Genomic DNA, 21,972 nt, shown 5'->3' with positions numbered 1-21,972 from the left:
TATGAAAAGAGAGGACATCATATTCAAAAACTCCCTTGAATCGTGCTCACAATCTCATGATGGTCTCCTCTAAGTGCAGACATTTCTACTTTGTGAGATTTAGCACCCTCTTTATGAAATGTTCAGCTTTTCTTAGTGGGAAGCAAGCAAAAGTAAGTCCAGATATCCTCCTCTGAGTAGACAATGTAATTGGCAAGGGAAAATTTGAAGCTGAGGAGCGTGTGGGTTTCTAAGTTTCCAGCTTGGTATGCTGGTGGGAAGCCTCCACTCCCTGGAGTTCTAGAAGAATTCACCAATACTGTCATGAGCAGTGTCACTTTTTGGGCAGCAAGATGTTGTTTCCCCTTACTAGCTTTGATCTGAAAAAATCCTGTTAACTCAACCTGTGACGTACAGCTTCAAGTTAAATCACATGCCTGTAATGTGCATAATTTTACATGTAATTAAATAAGATATTGAAATACTAGTATACAGCTTGCTTCAAATTATATGATGAGAATGTAATCATTACTGAGTACCGTATATACAAATATTATTACTATTAATGCACAGGGAGGATCATGGATAATATCACACGTGTTAGTATACAGGGAGAATCATGGGTAATGCCACAGAGTCTCATCCCATTGATCAGTGATTGAATCACCATGGTGACATCCCTTATATTGATGCATGAGAATTACCAGAGTGTGTTGGAATTTGTCAGATCTCTTGGCTGGTAGCACACAATGAAATTATGAGAGGAGAGCAGGAGCCTAATAGGGGATCATGGCTTCTGAATGGCCAATTATTTTACATTAGTTTGTACTGACAGAGGAGGGTGTAGAATAAGAGATTGCAGTAGTGGTTGAACAAGGAGAATATGTGACCCTTTTCTGTAATAAGTGTTTATTACTCACCTATGCTGATATCTGTAGGGATTTCCTCCTCCTTACACTGCTGATCACCCATCACATACGTCTCTTCTTCTCCATCTGTATCTTCTACCTTAATATCAGTCACATCTTCAGCCTAATTAACCCACAAAACAATAAAATAACACCTTAATAATGGTTTATTTCATTAAAAGTCACTTTGGTATTTAGAGAGACCCTAAGTTACGTCTACCTGATACTCTTGTGGAATACTGTGATTTTCCTCTGTACAATCCTGTGAATAAAGAGGACGGGCACATCTCTCTGGGGTATTTCTGTTACTGGATGCATCTGTAGGAGACACACAGTGACTGATACATAGTTTATATGTGATTGTCAGATGATGTGTGTATTTAGGTGGCCCTTTGCAATAAATGTCTCCTCTTACCCAGTGACGATAGGGGCCAGTGATTCTCCATCATCACGTCCAGATCTGTTTGTCCTGCTAAATACTCCCAGTCCTGCATGCAGAAATAGACAGTGACATCTTCACACCTTATAGGACCCTGACACACACAATGATACAGTCATCACCCAGACACATCCCCTGGTGTTACTGTATAATGTCCCATTCCCAGCAGTCACCTCTCCAGTCAGCAGCTGAATGATCTTGTTGGTGAGTTCCAGGATCTTCTGGTCATTGTTTCTCTCATGTATCTCTGAGTGAGGTGGAGGCACCGTGATGGGGCTCTGGGTCCTGCTCAATGGCCCTTATACACAGGGACGGCGGCTGTTGGGTGTCTCATGCTCACTAGATATACTCACTATTGTGTAACCCTGTGTATTGACAGAGACATCAATAAAAACTGAAATGGAATTTCACTTGTTTGGAGCTGTTTTTTATTGGTTAATTGTGCAAAATATACAAGCAGAGCCTATTTCTTGGCAGACAGGAAGATAACGTGGTGGTAAGGGCTGGACAAAAATACAGGACACCGTACGGCTGGCCCATGGAAGATGGCAGGAGAGCGAAGCGTTACATACACTCTACTAAGAAACAGTTGCCGTTAAGATGGAGGTTGTATTTGTAAAACAAGCCCCTCTCTTCAATTGCATTTGTAAAACTTAATTACATCTAAAAACTCAGCAAACGCAGAGGTCTCAAGAATGTATCAGTGATAGGAAAAACAACATACTGTGGGCAATGCAATATATCCAAACTTCTGTGAAGTCTACCTGCTGCTCATTTACAGCTGTGCAGATCAGACAGAGGCAGAGCAGAAAGTGCCAAGGGGAGTGAACGGTCACCATCCTGTGTGCCATAGAGCAGAGGCTCATGGGAAGAACAAACTTTAAAAATGAAGATCAAAAGCGGAAACATTCTAAGTTCAGTACAAAACTTTATGTATAAGTTTGGACACAGTGTTGTGTACATAAAGTCTATTTTGAGTAAATATAAAAAAAAAGTATAAAAGTTTAAGATAAACTTTATTTAGAACTTCAGTGTGAAAATGTTAGTTACCCGTATGAAAAAGAAAATGCCCTGTATAAAACCTACAAGGCGATATCGCCGTACACTGTATAAAGAAACACAAAATGAGACAGACGCTATAAAGCAAGTAATATAATTGCTTCTATAATTTATCTCGCAGATGGTAACATACATAAATAACATTGCTAGCTATATCCAAATGTACACTTCTGATGCACAGTGGTCTAGTAGTGTGTCCAGAATGTGTCTGACTGCAACCACAGAGAGTGGAGCCTGACTCCCAGAATCCTTCACTTCTCCAGCCAGCTCCCTGTTATATAAGTTTGCAGAGTCCCCTCTCCTGTATATAAAGGTAATAATCCCCCATACACAGTGTGTGCTTTCTGATTCCCCCTCTTATCTCACTGGACACCCATCCCATATGTAATAAGAATAAACCCCCATATCAGTGTGTGCTGGGAGCTGTCCTATCCCTCTACACAGCTCACTGTACAGACCCCTCTATATAATAATAACATAATATAGGATATATTACCTCCTCTGTTACAGTCACGCCGAGAAAATGGCAGCTATGGCCACGCCCCCTCCGCGGCGTCACTTGGTATAAGCAGAGGATATGATGTCTGGGAGACTATAGGAAAATGGCCGCTGTTGACCTGCACTGAGGACACTAATAGTGATATAGATATAAATTTAGTTTAACTCTAGCGAATAAATTGTCACCAGTCGATAGAGGTTCTGTCGTTCGCAAGACGTGCTGTAGATATAAAATACTGTTTGTCTTCAGCTCTGCACTACAAGAGAATGGCCGCAGCTCTCCTGAACGGGGGACATGTGTTGCTGCAGATAGATGACACTTTATTTTCATCTACTGTGTTCTACTGATACTGCAGTGTATGTAGGATATAACAGTATGATTCAGAGACTTAGTTATTTAAGAGAAGAAAGATGTTTACTACACTATATAGTGCCCAGCACACAGCTGTAACCTTTACTTTTTCTTCACCCTACAGTACACTGAGGACACATATTATGTATTGCAGTATGTATGCAAGGTACTTCCCTCTAGAGTTTCAACTAGATAATTGATAAGTGATAGTATGGCTCAGTGCTGCTCTCAGGATATTCATCTTATGTAATGTATGTTATTTGGGCATTTTACTTTTATGTTATACTATATACAGGGTACGTACCAATTATTGTATGATGTGGTAATATTTTTTTATATATATATACACACACACACACGCAAGGTATGCCATATGCCTCTTCTACTGTTTTCATAATACAGCATTAAATTCCAGTCACATTTCTTTCCATACCGCCACTTTAAATTTCCACTTCAACCACTGTATGTGTGTGTATATGTATTTATGTGTATATACATAATATATATATATATATATATATATATATACACATACATCATCATCATCATCATTTATTTATATAGCGCCACTAATTCCGCAGAGCTGTACAGAGAACTCATTCACATCATTCCCTGCCCCACTGGAGCTTACAGTCTAATGCCCTAATAAGGACACACACTCACAGACAGAGACTAGGGTCAATTTTGATAGCAGCCAATTACCCTACTAGTATGTTTTTGGAGTGTGGGAGGAAACCGGAGCACCCGGAGGAAACCCACGCAAACACAGGGAGAACATACAAACTCCACACAGATAAGGCCATGGTTGGGAATCGAAATCATGACCCCAGTGCTGTGAGGCAGAAGTGCTAACCACTAGGCCACTGTGCTGCTTCTTGTGGAATCAATCTAATTGAAGGACTGTCCATCTTTCCTGCCTGCCCCAGGCATACAGATTATTATTTGTAAGTAATGCTCTGTACTTTCATCCCATTTGTTTTATAACTGTTTGCAATTTTTTATTTGTATGTCAAATCTTTATTCATTATTTTTGTTATCTGTATGCCCTGTACCTTTTGTATATTAAATCTAAAATTTAATAAGTTGCGTCCTTGATACTCTAAAGAATCCATAGCCTTTTTAGAAGAGATCGCTCGACCAGTTAACCATTGGAATGCCAGTGTGTGATTTGTTGATACATTTGATTAAAAAGCTGTGTGTGCTTGTATGTACATTTGTGTAACAGTCTGGAGGTGTGACGGGTTAACCCTGTGTGTGCTGGTGTGAGTCTTGCTAGTTTGTGGAACTAGAAGCCTGTGTGCCAGCGTGGGACAGTATATTGGGGTCCTATTGCCCGTACCCAATAGGTGGTGGCTGTAGCTTAAAGTGTCTGGGGGTGTGAAAGCGCTGTGTTTGGGGGCGATTCCGTAGGTCTAGAACCTGTGTGATAGGTGAGAGAGACTGCGGGCTGAAATCGTGTGTGACCTCATACAGCAAACACCCCAAAGTCACGGCAGCTGGGAGCGTGTTCGTGACAAACTTTTAGCCCAACTCTGTTAAAGGCTAGAGAAAAACATAAAAGTGGTTATTGGAAACCCAGTAGAGCCTAATAGTAGGTTGTCATTCCTTCACATGGTGTTACACTCAAAAGTTGGTTCTTTCAATCAGAGTTCACACTGCCCTACCAAGGCTCAGAGTCTAACAAACTCCCCGGTCTACACCAAGGTGGGATGGACTTTAGCTGCCAGGAATCCACAGTTCACGACCCTTGGATCAGTCCGCTGACGTGAAAGACTGAGAAATGAAGGAGGTCTGTGATCAGAATGGTACACATACTGATGTGACAGCACTGAGAAATAAGGTTAGCCGTAGTAAGAGAAGATAGCTGGGATCTGGTACACGATCCTGTTTGTGCAGTTCAAGGGGAGATCCGGAGCCGTAGTCAAAAAGGTAAAGCAGAGGTCTGATACACCGGGTTCGTCTGCGCAGTACTAGGGAAAATCTGTAATTGTAGTCAAAAGTCAAGCAAGGTCTGGTAAACAATGTAGGGGGAATGCAGTAATGTAGTCAGACAGGCAAATGTCATATACAAGGCACAGGAAGAAAGACAGAGATGCTGTAGTCAGACGCTGGGGTAAATAACCTGTTGCTCTGGACAAGTGTTAAAGCAGTTCTTGAATAGCAATGGGGAGTTAAAATTCCCAGCTTGCGATCACATGATCGCACAGAGGAAAGCCGCCCGCCTGGAAGTGAGAGCACGGCAGCACAGCACGGGAGCCAGAGACTGGTGCCCACGTTGGGTACTCTCCAGAGACTGCTGCCCAAGTTGGGTACTCTCCAGAGACTGCTGCCCAAGTTGAGGATTCTCCAGAGATTGCTGCCCAAGCCGAGGACTCTCCTGAGTCTGCTATTGAGCCAGAGCGCCCATAGTCTGCTATTGAGCAAGAGAACCCATTTCTTTATGACTCTAGAGAGTTAGTCAATGAGCTTACTTTTCTTCTTATGTTTTTGAAGAGCTGGGTCTTGCTTACCCTCCATTGGAGAAGGGCGCTATTGTTTCTCCAAGGAGATTCCGTAAGAAGAAGAAAAGGGCCTGAACAGAAAGATCAATATGCAGACATTGTAACATGCAGTTTGGTTCCCTTGCGGTCCGGTCGTTTCTGTACTAACATATATTTCTAGGCATGCATGAGTCTGTTCCTTTTATAAATATGGAAATCTGTGCACATCTCATGATTCATGTCTGCTATCGTCACACACTTTGACCATTTAAGCTTCGTTAGTTCTGTGGCTTACTGCCTGAGCACCAGGTCTCCTGAGTGCTAATAACCTAGTGCTCTGTAGTAGTAATTGTACTGTCCGTTACAGATCCAGCGTGTCCGTGACTGCATCTGTTCTGACTCCGATGTACAGCTACCTGTCTTGTCCCTGTTTAAGTAATTTTATCTGTCTGGTCTATATGTCTGTCCCTTCTCTGAAGTTACCTATCCAAGCACATACCTGTAGAAATGTGTGCAATTGTACAAATGGCATCATAAAATTTCATTTGCCCTGAGAGCCTATTACCAGATTACAGAACTAATTGTATGAACCAGCTCATACTTTAGATCAAATGCTCTATCCAATAGAATAAGAGGGAATACAATAATTTCCACACATATATATATATATATATATATAGTGGCAAGAGCCCGCTACTGCAGAAGCACACGCAAACAACAATTTCTTTTTTATGGTGCTTTGTTGTCAGGATGGTAAATGTTTGAGACCGTATACTTGTACAGCAATCATGGAGACCCTAAACACTAGCTATACATAGTCCAGCTCTCTCTCAGGACCAGCCAGCTCAGCCAGCATTGGTCTCCCCGAACAAATGAAACAAACAAGCTTTTATACACCCATCACTGCCTCTGTTTGCACAACCAGACACGCCCTGTCTGTTTGCTGAGAGGAAGGATTTCAGATCATGTAAGTTTAACCAAATTTAAACTATTGCTTTTCATACATAAGTCTTCACTCTAGGTGCATTACTGCACAAATGTTTTACTCTACTTCCCTGCTTTCTCTGTATATTGCCAGCTAAATGCCTCCTTTTGTTTATATATATATATATATATATATATATATATATGTGTGTGTATATACCTATTTTTATAATTTTCTTTAATAAAATCAAGAGCTTTTAAAACATAGCACTGCTGACATGTTGTTTCATGTCCAGCTCACAGTAATTTATTTTTTGTTGTGTCTATTCTCTGATGTTTAAAAAGAGCTGGTCGTTTTGTAAAGGTTTTGGAACATTCAGAACAAGAAAATTGTATCTTAGCTGTGTAAATTCCCTGATGTGTAACAAGACTTGATTTATGTGTAGAACATTTCCCACATTCAGAATAATAAAATGTTTTTTCATCCATGTGAAGTCTCTGATGTTCAATAAGATGGCATTTAGCTGTAAAACCTTTCCCACACTCAGAACAGGGAAACAGCTTCACACCAGTGTAAATTCTCGGATGTCTAACAAGACTTGATTTATGTCTAAAACTTTTAACACACTTAGAAAATGTAAACAGTTTTTTTTACCCGAGTGAGTAATTTGATGTTCATCAAGATTAGATTTAACTGTAAAACATTTCCTACACTCAGAACATGACTATGGCTCTGATGTGTAACAAGACTTTATTTCGGTGTAAAACATTTAGCACACTTAGAACATGAAAATTGCTTTTCACTTGTGTGAAAGAAAGATTGTGTCACATGTATGAACTGTCTATGACTAACAATATCTGAATTATCAGGAGAACGTTCCCTATTATTGGAGGGATCAGATGATATATCTGCACTGTGAAGTACTTGATGTATGTTTAGAGTAATTGGGTTTTCACCTGGAGAATCGTGTGTGTGATGTTATCTTCTATTTTTAAATCTGGAGTTAAAACTAAATGTTCCTTCGAGGTATTCCTGCTTCTGCGTCCATCTGCTGGAAATAACATACATGTGTAGAAATAGACATCTTGTTTTTACATTCAGGAACATATGACTATGCCCCAAATTTTTCATACTATAGGTGAGTTAAAGATGTTGTTTAATTTCTATTTGGAAACTATGAACACCTCATTATAATTAATAATATACATACAGCAAATATGACTAATTTGCTGAACAAATTACACATTGGCTTAAAGTAGAACACCTCATTAGCAAACAATTTGCAAAGACCCAGCCACAGTGACACCCAGAATGCAGTGTCACATCAGACACCAACAGCTAAAATGCAGTAACATTTCCCAAGCTTACACGTCAATGGCGAAGTAAAAAAATTGGATATGGTGATTTCAAATTAATATCTATCAATATGATTGTCTATGTCTCAAATTATGCGAATAGCATGCTACGGCGCGGAGGAGCAGAATTACCCACAACACGTGCGGACACTTATACACAAACACTTGTAATTATATCATATTAAAAATAGTTGCAACACATAGTTATTTATAATGAAATGTAGCAGAGTTTATAGTTAAATGTTATGTACATGTTAGTGAGATCTAAGGTTCAGGATACAAGAAACATATCATGTTTGGTATCATTCTTATCCCCTATTTATTCTCAGACGTCCATTTCAATCACTTAAAGGATCGCACCTTTCATATGCAAGATATAGATTATAGGGAATAAATGATCAGAATGGTATTGTGTGTGTAAGGTAAATAGACCAGTTTGAACCAGCTTTCGGCAGGAAGATTAGTATGCATCTTCTGGAGAGCTGACCCCCACCCTTGGAGGGCATCGTTTGAATTGGCCAATGACCTGCATTACACTGAACCTTCCTGAAGCCTGAACCTATGGTAACATGCCAAATCATCTGTATTGTTTTCACTGTATCACTAACTGTATATAAGTAGGAGCTCTGGGACCATCAGTCTTCTCAACCACAGACTTCAGGACTGAATGACTGTATCCTGGATCCAGCATATCTAATCGGCTGTACTTTTATTATTGAATTGTTACTCTGCTGCTTTTTGCTATTAAATTGCATTGTGCTTTGGAACCAAACAATTTGAAGTGGGCAATCGTCATTGGATAGCGATTAAACGTACATAACATCAAACCAGCATCACAGGACAGAGAGCCAGTGACATTGGCCAACCACACTGCCCATCCAGACACTATCTTTACACGCAAACATTGGAACCTTGGAAGCAGCAAATCCTACCTATGTGTTTACACTACTTTAAGTTTACCAAGTCAACATACAGGTAGTAAAAAAAACTTGAAGCAGCCATGTCCCTCTGGTTAATCACAAGTAATGAAGCTTCAATGGAGGTACTGAGAGGGACGTGTATCAGTAGAGCAGAGTAGGGCACAGAGGAACAGCAAAGAAGGAAACTGCAACACCAAATGATGACAGCACAGAGCGGAGGAGAGAATCAGGACAGAGTAAAGGAATGGAGCAGCTCACAAACCGGCAGCAGGACAAAGTGGTAGAAAGCATCATCACCATTTATTTATGTAGCGTCGCTTATTCTACAGCGCTGTAAAGAGAACTCATTCACATCAGTCCCTGCCCCATTGGGGCTTACAGTCTAAATTCCCTAACATACACTTACAAACACAGACAGACACACATATTGTAGGTGGTAAACTCACCTACAATATACATGTTCTAGATGTATTACTTTTGGTTGCGAGGTAGCACCTTCCCCTAATAAGTTCATTAGCAATGATCTGACACTATCATCATCATCATTATCACCGTTTATTTATATAGCGCCACTAATTCCGCAGCGCTGTAGAGAGAACTCACTCACATCAGTCCCTGCCCCATTGGGCTTACAGTCTAAATTCCCTAACATACACTTACAAACACAGACAGACACATACACAGACTAGGGTCAATTTGTTATCAGCCAATTAACCTACCAATATGTTTTTGGAGTGTGGGAGAAAACCGGAGGAAACCCACACAAACACGGGGAGAACATACAAACTCCACACAGATAAGGCCATGGTTGGGAATTGAACTCATGACCCCAACACTGTGAGGCAGAAGTGCTAACCACTTAGCCACCATGCTGCCCGATATAAAGCATAAAGGCAGAGCAGGATACAGAGACAGATCAGAAGATGATGAGAGACAGTACAGAAATTAGATGGGAGCTGTTGTGGAGACATGGCTGTGTGGTTATAGTTCTGTGTGTGTGCTTGTTAGAAGGTGGAGTTTGTGTGTTGTGATGAGGTGTGTGTGATCTTGGGGCAACAGAATAACCTGTTATTTTGTTTTAGCAGTGCAGTGTTTATATACATAGAGAGAATCAAACATTCAGGTATTACATAAGGAAGGTAACGGGTAATGTCACATGTGGTAGTGCATATGGAGGATCTTGGGTAATGTCACATGTGGTCTCATCCTATTGGTCAGTGATGGAATCACTACCGTGATGTACTGATGTAGGAAGGAAACTGTTCAGATCACTTGCACAATGATATGATGTGAGGCAGAGAGCAGGAGTCTAATAGGGGCTGATGGCTCCTGATATATGAGATTCACCAGAGAGTGTGAGGAGGAGACTGGTCAGATCTCTGGGCTGGTAGCACAATGATATGATGTGAGGAGGAGAGCAGGAGTCTAATAGGGGCTGATGGCTCCTGATGTATGAGAATCACCAGAGAGTGGGGAGGAGACTAGTCAGATCTCTGGGCTGGTAGCACAATGATATGATGTGAGGAGGAGAGCAGGAGTCTAATAGGGACTGATGGTTCCTGATGTATGAGAATCACCAGAGAGTGTGAGGAGGAGACTGGTCAGATCTCTGGGCTGGTAGCACAATGATATGATGTGAGGAGGAGAGCAGGAGTCTAATAGGGGCTGATGGCTCCTGACTCCCCACTTGGCAAATACCTTTCCTCCTTAGTGTGTACTGAAAGAAGATTAAGTAGAATAGGAGACTATTGTAGTAACTGAGTGAAAAGAAACAAAGAATTTTCAACAAGCGCTTCACTATGCACTGCAGCCAGATAGAAGCAAAATACAAATATACACCACCAAGTTGTGAAAGTGAAAACTAAATAAATAATAAGGAAATATCTAGTGATGTTTATCTCTCATATATAAAAATAAAAACGTGTAAAAATAAGAGAAAGCTGTGTTTCTAATGACTACAACATAATCAAATTGATACTTATATTCAGTATGTAAAATTCGAACAAACAATGTATTAGAACATAATATAAATCTCATAAAAACAAAATCCCAGGTACTCCTACCAGACAAATGTAAAATAAGCGCAGAACAAAGATCTTAATGGTCTGGACCAGCTGGATCAGATTACAGTGTCAGATGTTTGCTGTAGGGAAGAGACCAGGGGGCAAATGTATCAAGCTGCAATCTTGAAAATCCAGCGATTTTCTCGGGATAGTTGAAACTCACTGATGTATAAACCTGAGATTTGATGTAAAATCACCAGAGTCAAAGGCCACCTTGTTGATTGCAGTCTTCTGTTCTATTATAGTCTAAGGGATTTTCCCATGCTGTCATGTGGAAATCTCTTAGACTATAAATAGACCTTGCGCCTGTGCTAAACTCATTGCGTATCGGAGCTTGGATTAGATACAAGCTAAGTTTGCGTCGCTGTAATCAGGGTTTATTTTTTTAACCAAGCATGTCCCGGATTTGGAATACAATTATGGGGGCGCTCCTGGCCTGAAGAAATGAAGACTGCAATCAACAAGGGGGCCCTTCTGGCCAGAAGAACAGATATTTACAAGCATGGACATTTGGAATTACAAATTATTTGGGACATGGTTTTTAAACACATTTGGATAAAAAGCTGCTGACATTGTATCTTACCCCAACTAGACTTCATAAAATGTGGCCTTCCCAGTCAAAACTTTGCTGGCGGCAATGTAATATACCGGGGGATTTGATGCATATATTCTGGAACTGTCCCCATATACAGTCGTTCTGGGTACAAATCTTCCAGTTAGCCAATAAGGTTACTAGACAAAATCTCTCTCCTACCCTAGAGGTTGCGTTACTGCAACATTACCCCCCCCCCCCTCAGTTTCCATCACATGCTAAATATGTCTTTAGTCATAATCTGATTTCCGTAAGAGCCTCCTTAGCTCAAGGTTGGAAGTCACCACAGATACCCTTGATATCGAAAGTAGTGGCCAAGGTGCAATTCAGCTTTGAAATGGAGACAGAGGGGATGCCCTACTCCACTGCCACCTCGACCCCGATAATGAAGTGGTTCAGCTGGCATGTGTATGTTACGGACGGAGAGGGAGCGCGTCCAGATCGAATAGACTCTGATTTACTACCTGCATCTCCTACACTTAGCGAAGTTCCCCAATGTTCCTATTAGTAGTTCCCTGGTGACCATTCGTCCAGTGTAACTTTCACGAATTGGAAGGGAACCTATTAGGTAGGTTCCCTCTCTCATGTGTTCAATATGGTTTCACAGCAGAATTGTTTAATGTGTTCCCCCCACTATGTACCCCTTCAACCCTTCCCCCTTTTAATTTTGTGTCCTTTCCTTACCCCCCATCCCTTTCTACTTTCTGTGCCCCATAATTTTTGAAAAATTAATAATAAAAATACTATTGAAGTTATGCCCAGACTGTTTAGGGCAGCCCAGGCTGGCTGGGACCTGTAGTTCCACCAAACAAAATGGAATCTGTTTTTTTTTTTGTAACTTTATTATCGCCAATATTACCCTACTATCCACAGCCCTCAGTGATAGGAAGTGCACTAGTGCTTTCAGCACTGGACTGGTGGGACTACTGCTTTAATCATGATTCTGCAACAGGTTTCCTAACTCTATGTTTTCTATGTTTTTTTGGATGATCAGCTATCGTTAGTGTTAGTGTATTTTATGTGCGGCCCAAACCAACTCGTCGTCTTCCAATGTATCCCAGGGAAGCTAAAAGGTTAGACACCCCTGCTCTAGATCTAGTATGGAAAAGCTTAACCCTCTTACTTGTGGCAGATAAAACTTGCTAGTCATTATGTTGAGACCAGTAATCAACAAGCCATTCAAAAACTCCATACAGGTTCCTTGAGTCATTCAGAAATATAATGGGAATAGAACTAGATTAGATGAAGCAGTTAGGTTTCATTCAACCCTCTCACAGTACCTAGGTATCCTCTGTATTACTTGTTCCCTTGAAATGCACCTAGTTCAGCACCAGGTTGTGCATAGACTAGAGACTGAAAGACCATTGCAAGGACTTGTATTTACTTAGACAATATTGCTATCTTCAGGAACTCCTCGGATGAGTATTTACAATAGATGGGCCTAGTTCTTGAAATTATAAAGACCACTGGGGTGACAACCCAACCAGACAAATGCCAAATGGGGATGACTAGTTGGAGTATCTGGGTTCAGTATCTAGGCTATCGAGTGATAGGTGGATGACTGTGACTTAAATCTGCTGAAATAAAGACCATAAATAACTTTAGTACTGTGACCAAACTATTGACCATAACCTAGCAGAATATATAGAAAGGGGTGGTGGGAGGGGGTATTTTCCACAAAACCTATCTTGGCAGCTCTAGATTATGATACCATATTTCTGTTACAAAAGGATGTATCTACTTATGGAAAAATTGCTGTACTCTGTCAAATCAACACTGCAAGCGCAGAACATTCCGTTTCCTTTGTCAGCCATAAGCTTCTGGACAGGACAGTTGCCTAGGCTACAATTGCAAAGAGTACCTTGCAGTGGTATGGGCCCTATACAAACTCCTACCACTGTTAGAGAGAATTCATGAATGCCAAGAACCATAGTCCATTCACATGCCTGAACCATGTGTCTACAGACAATGGACGGTTGTTGAATTGGAGCCTGTCACTGCAGCCTTAAATCTTTTTCATCCAGTGTAAATGTGGCAGTCAGCCGCAAAATTATTATGGGCTGGCCTGACAAAAAAACCTTTATCAGATATAATTTCTGAAACTATCAAGAGTTCCTACCACAAGGAACTCTTGACTACTACTGGGGTATAGACCGTCCACAGACTTTCTCCTGCTGGACCATGCCCCTGACTTGAGTTTAAATACTTGACCAGGGGCTGGAAAGAGGAGTCCACAGAGGACTGGAAAGGGAGTCGGTGCTGTTGCCAGACCAATACACTCCTGAGGACTGAGCACTGGACCTGCACAGACACACAGGTATCTTAGGAAAGAGAATAGGTTTTGCTTTCTGGAACTGATCAATCATTGCACAGTAGAGGGGATTTCTACAGGAATTGTACCACCTTTTGCCACTGGGTGGACTTACCCCTTGTTGCTTTAGGTTGGATTTAACTTCTGTTGCCAGCGGGTGGATTAACCCATTTTCTACGACCAAGTTCAGACCTCTTTTTAAAAACTATATGCTAAACTAGAGATTTTACATCTGATGGCATTGACTACTTCAAACCCATTTTCTTATTTATTCATCAATCCCTGCTAATGTGTTTTTTCTGGTCCCTTATAGCAGGTTGAGCTTTTATGCAAAAGATCTCAAGTTTCTTTCCAGATATGTTGGAGATCTGAGATGGAAATATCAAGAGAAAAAAACCCTGTGGAAATGGTAACTGGGAGTGCCTGCGAGAGCCTAGAATTGACACCCAAAATTATTAAAAATTGAATATTATAAGATCCATTTAGGGCCAGAACTGCTGGTAAAAGGCTGCTGTTGAGCTCAGTCAGTCTCTCGGACCTGAGGGGTAGGTTGGATGCCTCCTGAGAGACACTGCAAAGGGTAACCAATTAGCTCTATATTTGTATGTGTGCGTGGGATAAAAGATTCTTCACAGGAAAAAGGGTGTTCCTGTGTGTTTAGTTAGAGTCAGACAAGTAAGGTAGTCATTTTGAAGTTCTTTGTTTTGTACCAAAACATGGAATTTGTGTGACTTTCCCGCTGCTGTACACTGCCATCTACCCCAGGGAACGGCACCTGTTCCCCCAATCCAGGTAGTATATATATATATATATATATATATATATATGAAGATATCTGGAAATATCCTAGCTGGAGTTTTGTAACTATATTTCTCACTCTTGAGGCTTACTTATATCATTATTAAACAATTATTAATCGTATCACGCTGAGCAGGAGACACCACTAACAGCTGCTTTGAATACCGTTCTATTCCATCACAGGCACATTTTGCACACTCATATATACAACTATACGGATGATCTAAGCACTACCTATCTGGGGAGAGATTCATTCTTCTCCAAAATCAAAGGTCCGTTCAAGAGTGTAATTACTGTGAGTGTGGCTAACGGATATTTGTTTTACTAAGATAATTTCAAACGGGATTAACTCCCTACAAGATTCTTCAATTACACTTGAGTTTTCTGTCAAATTAGTAATTAATTGAATTGATTCCAAAAACACTTTATACCTAAACATCTACAAGCTTTGCACTGAATTTGATGAACTTAATTCCTGATTATTAATAACGATAAGGAGTTTGCACCAACTGGCATGACTTGTGGTTGTTTGTGATCTAGGCATGTTATAAAGTATCTTTTCTTCTATTTTAATATATGAGCTAAAATTTTCTGCATTATATATAGATTTGTTTAATAAACAGCTTTTTATAATCCACAGATCTCTTTACGGTCTTAAAATAGTTGTAGAGCGCTGTTGATTTTTTTTTACTAATGGGGAGTGCAGTTCTCCTACAACAATTCAGGTTTACTGTCTTCTATGTTTACCTACCTCTATTTGCCAGAAGGAGCAGGAGGATAGGACATTGCTCCTTCTGCATGGCTGACAATTGCACTCCTCTGAGTGTTAACAGAGAAGGTGGTGGGACCGGCCTACTTACAGAGCGCTGGCCTCCCTATAGTGGCTTCGGCACCTATGAGAAGCTGCATGGCACCAGTATTCGGAGCGATGACCTCCTTATAGGAGCTTGCATCCTCCGGCAGCTAGGAGAGCTGCATAATATAGGGCATCTGGTCTACCCTAGTGATACCTTTGGTGCCTCCTCCCACACCAATAGTGGCTGTTTTCTTGTCTCTGTGTCTCTGATGATAAAGCATTGTGGGAATTGGCCTTGTAATGTTGTGCACACACATTGCATGCTGGGTTTGTAACATCTGTGCGCAACACCAGGTCTTTGATGTTTCGCTTCCGTTTATAACGGCATAATGTAGACTTCTCTTAGCAACGACAGTTCTGGATCCGTTTGGATAATTGGCCACAAAGACTTCACTGTTTTTGCTGTACTTGGGCTTTATGTGTTATAACACTGTACCCATGGTGATTTATTAACCGATTTTGCCAACTTCTTACTCATAAGGGTATCAGGTTTTGCAAACTTGAAAAGTTTTGCTTTAATATTTTCTATTAGCTGTTTAGAGTGTCCTCCATTGAGCTTGTAATGCGATGTACTCACAACATCTGTGCATGGGGTAAGGACTATAGGATGGTGACTATTAACCAATAATATAGTATTTCTACCCGTAGATTTATGGTATATAGTAGTGGCTAACTTGTGTCCTCGTTTTTTTATTGTGATATCTAAATAGTGAATCTCCTGCAAGTCATATTCATAGGTAAATTTGATGGTGGAGTCAGAGATATTGGTAGCTTTAAAGAGGTCTTCAAATGTGTTGTTACTGCTGGTCCATATTATGAAGAGATCGTCTATATACCTAGTGTAGAAAAAAAAAATCTATGATGAAATTTTAGGCTTAGAAAAAAACTATTTTTTCTCTTGTTGGAACAAAAAATGTTTGCATAAGATGGTGCCACATAAGAACCCATTGCGCAGCCTGTACGTTGTAATTAAAATTGACCATCAAAGTAAAAGAAATTTCTAGTTAGTGTTAGTTCCAATAATTGCATGAAAAAAACCCAGTATGTGGACCTGTATATGTTGGATTATTTGATATCATCATCATCACAATTTATTTATATAGCGCCACTAATTCAGCAGAACTGTACAGAGAACTCACTCACATCAGTCCCTGCTCCATTGGAGCTTACAGTCTAAATCCCCATACATACACAGTTTGAGAGAGACTAGGGTCAATTTTGATAGCAGCCAATTAACCTACTAGTGTGTTTTTGGAGTGTTGGAGGAAACCAGAGCACCCGGAGGAAACCCACGCTAACACGGGGAGAACATACAAACTCCACACAGATAAGGCCATGGTCGGGAATCAAACTCATGACCCCAGTGCTGTGAGGCAGAAGTGCTAACCACTGAGCCACCGTGCTGCCCTTATCCATCTTTATGAGGAATGCTGGTATAAGCTACATACATCTACAGTGCAAAGCAAACTGTCTGTAGGTAGTGGTGGTAAATCTTGCAATTTCAACAGAAATGATCTTGTATCCCTGAGATATGTCGGCTCCTTTTGTATACACGGTTGCAAAAGTTATCCAAAAATGTGGCAATAGGTTGATATAAAGTCCCGCGGGCTGAGATGATAGGCCTGCCTGGCGGGTCCTTGTCATTTTTGTATATCTTTGGAACTGTATATAACAGTGTTGTAATCGGAAACTTCTACATCAGTGCATCACAGGTAGACTTAGAGATTGCGTTACTGTTGGTGGCTTTTATAAGAAGAAAATACAATTCCTTTTTGTAGATATTGGAGGGATCACTGACTAACTTTAAATATGTAATGACATCATTCAGTTGGCGGTATACCTCTGATTTATATTTGATGGTTTCCTATATGACAATAGCGCCTCCTTTGTCAGGAGGACGAATAATGTTGGTATTTTTGTCAAGATCTTTCAGTGTATTAGAGAGATTTGACCATCTGTGTGCTTTAGATGTTTCATTATTCATTGAATTTCCTAAAAGTCTTGTAAAACATTTAATGGAGGCATTATCTGAAGGAGGGTCAAATGAGGATTTTCATTTAATAATGGAACCACGTAACTCCTCAGTAGCAGCTTGTAAGCCGGAGGTGATGTTTTTAGGTTTATTAAAGTATTCTTTCAATTTCATAAGCTTCATAATGTCAATCTTACTACTTAGGTGACTTTGTACATTAGTGGGAACAAACAATAACCCACGGTTAAGCACTGTTGTCTCTGCTTGAGTGATCTTAGGTGAGGAGAGATTGAATATAAGGTTCTCTTTGTGTTGTAGTTCCTTCTTGACCTCCCGCTTACACTGACCACCCCTTCTGGTGGGTTTAATCCTGGACCTCCTAATTGTGCCCTTGTAGTCACCCCTAAAGGGGGTCTCTTGTTTGATACATTGGATTTATGGTCAGAATTGCCGCCATCACTGTCACTAATTGAAGATGATTGTGTACCAGAATATATTGATTGACAATATTGCCCACCCCTCTAGTGACTAGGGGTTCTGGATAGACTATGTTTTGCTTGATCAGATCCAGTGAGCCATTAATACACTTTTTGTTCTGTGTTATCTCTTTTTATTTTATGTAGTTTATGCTTTTTTAAAAGAAATGAGTACTTTTCTATATACTGCAATCTGATTTTGTAATTTTTTTAACCAGTCCTTATTGGTGTCACGTTGCAAACTCGTTGTGTGTTGAGTCTCAAATGATCTGATTTTATCCGTAATTGCTACCATTTCTCTCTTTGACTCCTCCACCACCAATAATATTAAATCCAAAGAATATTTATTTAAGATGGCCACCCACCGTCTGCAAAATTCCATGTTATATCGACCAATAGTAGGAATATTATTTATTCTAAACCCTCTGGGTATTTTCTTTTCTTGATGATAATCAGATAGAGTGACAACGTGCATGTAAAAGTCAATTTCACGTTTCTTGAGCTTAAGTAACTCCCCATATATTTCCTCTATATTGGTTGCTCCTCCACTAGTTAGTAAATTCTCTTTAAATAAAATATTTTCAGCTTCTATATCAGTAAAGCTTAGAGTTTCTCCAGTTGGTAGATTAATACCCATAGGGATACCATCAATTGAACACGAAGTATCAGCCATATTCCAAACAATCCAGATCTCAGTTTAAAAACAAAATAAAAGTCACAAATGCAAATGACAGAACCAGCAGAAAGATATTGTCAATTATCAAACAAAAACTCAAGGTTCCTCAGGATTCTTTCCATACCACCAAATATGTAAAAGATTTTATAGTATTCAGGTGCTTGGCACTCAAAAATAACGTGTACACTTCACTTGTATGGATAGCACAATAAATAGATTCCAGGTGAGGCGGCACTCAAGGATTTAAGATAAATTGTAGTTTGTATATAAAAGGTGTATTCAATCCATTCCAACGTTTCAGTATAGTACTTTCCTCGGGGACATCATGTGGGAATCTGACAAACATACACAATACATATAGTGCACAGCATAATTAACATACCTTACACCTGCTGCTATGTGAAACAAGCTGTCTAAAGTGTTAGCACTGCTATCCCAGGATGCATTGCAGGAGAATGGCACTCCTACTAGATCAAAACTGCCAATGAATAAGCAATGCAGAGCAACATCATCATAAGAGGCGTGGCTAACAAATGTCATGGCAACCCGAATTGTAAACCACACAAATAATCTAATGCAAAAGTATTAAACCAGCATCAGTTTATTCACTGATCGCTGGATAACCACCTAAAGTGCAATAACAATTCAAAACTACACTAAAGACATTTAAAAAGAAGAGGAAAATGCAAATATGTTGATATACAAATGGCAAAGCCACACTAATTGTACAATATATCAGTGTGACTTACCAATATCTGCATATATATGTTAGCTATATCTAATGAATGAAGAGAACTTTTACTATTATTAATACATATATTAACCATAAATACTACCAAAATCAGTTGCAACCTGGCTTTCTGTATGTAATGATACTATATAAATACATAATCTATTGTTAGATATTGCTTACATATATATGCAGATATTGGTAAGTCACACTGATACATTCTATAATTAGTGTGGCTGGCTGCAGATGGTGCCTCTAATCCTATGTGCTGAGGTTATACACCAATCAGAAACAACAATAAAACTACGTGCCTAATATTGTGTAAGTCCCCTTTGTGCCACCAAAACAGCTCTGACCTGTCGTGGCATGGACTTCACGCGTCAGCGCACAGGCGGCCGCGTATAGTACATCCATTACTACCTAAACTGACAATTTATTACACAGAACTTTGGTCCATAATTAAGCATGGATAGCAAGGAGAGCAAAATGATTTAATACATTTGTAGATCTCAACAGATATATCCGTACATTAAGCAGAAAGAGATATTTTGCCATAAAGTTAAAACATAGAACGATTGATGCAAAACCCGTGGTATTAAATGACAAGGATAAGAGAGGAAAGGATATCCTTCTGTCTCTTTTTGAGGAAAATAGTGTAGCTTATTTATTGGGTAAGATAAATGGATTTGATGTGTTGATATTTCACTGTTTCCGAAAAAAATCTGAGTTCTACCCATTGGGCAGCACAGTGGCCTAGTGGTTAGCACTTCTGCCTCACAGCACTGGGGCTATGAGTTTGATTCCAGACCATGGCCTAATCTGTGTGCAGTTTGTATGTTCTCCCCGTGTTTGCGTGGGTTTCCTCCCACACTCTAAAAACCTACAGGTAGGTTAATTGGCTGCTATCAAAATTGACCCTAGTATGTGTGTGTGTGTTAGGGAATTTAGACTGTAAGCTCCAATGGGGCAGGGACTGATGTGAGTGAGTTCTCTGTACAGCGCTGCGGAATTAGTGGCACTATATAAATAAATGATGATGATGATAACACGTGTGTTTATAGAGAGTTTCTATCAAACCACTTTGGATGATTTAAAGAAAAACTCTGTAAGAGATCGGAAAAGGCTTTTATAAAGATAATCTGTCCAGAAAGGAGAGACAAGATATTAGGACTGTAACATCTGATAATAACATCATAATACAGCCTGCATATAAGGGCGGTGGCCTAATAGTGTGTGATGTGGGCTATTATGTGAATGAGACCCTTAGGTAACTGGCTGATGTGAAATGATAAATTGAGCAGGAACCAGATTAGACAATTTTTGTCTGTGTATAAAAAGTGTGTTAGATGGGGCACTAGCCGGGAAGCTATTTCGGGAGAAATGTGGAATTTTTTTAATCCTCACCCATTACCCCCTCCCTAACATCGACAAAGCACTCACTAATCCGCGAGTCCGGCCTATTATTTCGGGTGTGGGTTCATTGACTTCTAATTTATAACATTTTGTTGATTTGTATCTTAGGACTCACATCGTGTCTCTCCACTCCTACATTCGGGACACAACCCAATTTTACATGTGATTCAACTTATTGAATTATAGATGTTTTATCTCTTTATAGCAATGTCACCCATGATGGTGGTATTAAAGTGTTTAGATGATTTTTAACCAAAGATGAGGAGGTGGAAGAGAACTATTTTTATAATATTAGGACAGGACTTCATATTATATAACCACTAACAAATATGTACACTTAGCATAGTTTTAATACATGTACACTATCAGTTTCATTGCATATTATGATTGATATATTGTTTTAATGTATATTTAGTAAAAGTTTACATTTCATTTTGGAGCAGAATCACATAACTAATAAAAAGGAGGATACTACATTAAGATATCAACTGTTTAAGTGCACTGCATTCATTAACTCTTTCCCTTCATTAAGAATCATTGTCTTTTAGTTAAGTGGTAGCACCTCCCTTCAGTGTCAAACTCTACATCTGATCTGAATAATTACATGTTGCATTATTTAGAGCGCTACAATGATAATATCCATATTCATAGATTTCTGAGGCCGTAACAATAAACAAAAGTCTCCCTTTTTATATCGGGACATGATTGCTTGTAAACAGCATGAGCCACCTTCATTGATATATACACCGGTGGCTGCAACTTGGAGATACAATGTATCATTAGTGGGAATAGGAGATCACCAGCTGGATGTCGGGTTGGTTATTATCAGGACTATGACATTACATTGAGGTCACATCTATATAACAATTAGTGCAGATATAGTTGACTTTAATTATATGATTGATTTTTTTTTGCCAGATTGAACACTTTGTACGATCATATAAGTCCAGCATTGAAATATCGGTGGAGTCGCTATGTTCGGCCCCATATTACAAGTACTATCATAGCCGCACCTTAGCTAGATAAGTGCAATAGGATGTTTCAATGATATATATTCCTTAAAAAGTGCGACCCTGTGTCCACAATTGATATATAAGGAAGCATTTTGATACCAGTTTATTCTTTATTTGGATCACTGATTTAAATACAGTATTTTCATAAAACTGATTG

At 39.7% G+C, this 21,972-nt stretch overlaps 2 protein-coding genes across 5 annotated transcripts in view; one reads left to right on the top strand and one right to left on the bottom strand.

Annotated features, from left to right (window-relative positions):
* Window positions 1-12,720, bottom strand: part of LOC142160642 (uncharacterized) — a 59,425-nt gene extending 46,705 nt beyond the window's left edge. Inside the window, exons 1-7 of the mRNA XM_075215503.1 lie at window positions 12,694-12,720; window positions 6,941-7,266; window positions 6,215-6,273; window positions 1,500-1,624; window positions 1,303-1,420; window positions 1,108-1,205; window positions 900-1,011 (exon numbers count right to left, since the gene is read on the bottom strand). Of these exons, the coding sequence (XP_075071604.1) occupies window positions 900-1,011; window positions 1,108-1,205; window positions 1,303-1,420; window positions 1,500-1,624; window positions 6,215-6,273; window positions 6,941-7,266; window positions 12,694-12,720 (865 nt within the window). The remainder of the gene's footprint in view (window positions 1-899; window positions 1,012-1,107; window positions 1,206-1,302; window positions 1,421-1,499; window positions 1,625-6,214; window positions 6,274-6,940; window positions 7,267-12,693) is intronic.
* LOC142159857 (uncharacterized) overlaps window positions 1-21,972 on the top strand; it is a 242,385-nt gene that overhangs the window by 156,055 nt on the left and 64,358 nt on the right. The window lies entirely within an intron of this gene.

Source organism: Mixophyes fleayi, chromosome 6 (assembly GCF_038048845.1).
Source record: "Mixophyes fleayi isolate aMixFle1 chromosome 6, aMixFle1.hap1, whole genome shotgun sequence".
NCBI lineage: Eukaryota > Metazoa > Chordata > Amphibia > Anura > Limnodynastidae > Mixophyes > Mixophyes fleayi.
This window is presented reverse-complemented; position numbering and strand designations above follow the sequence as displayed.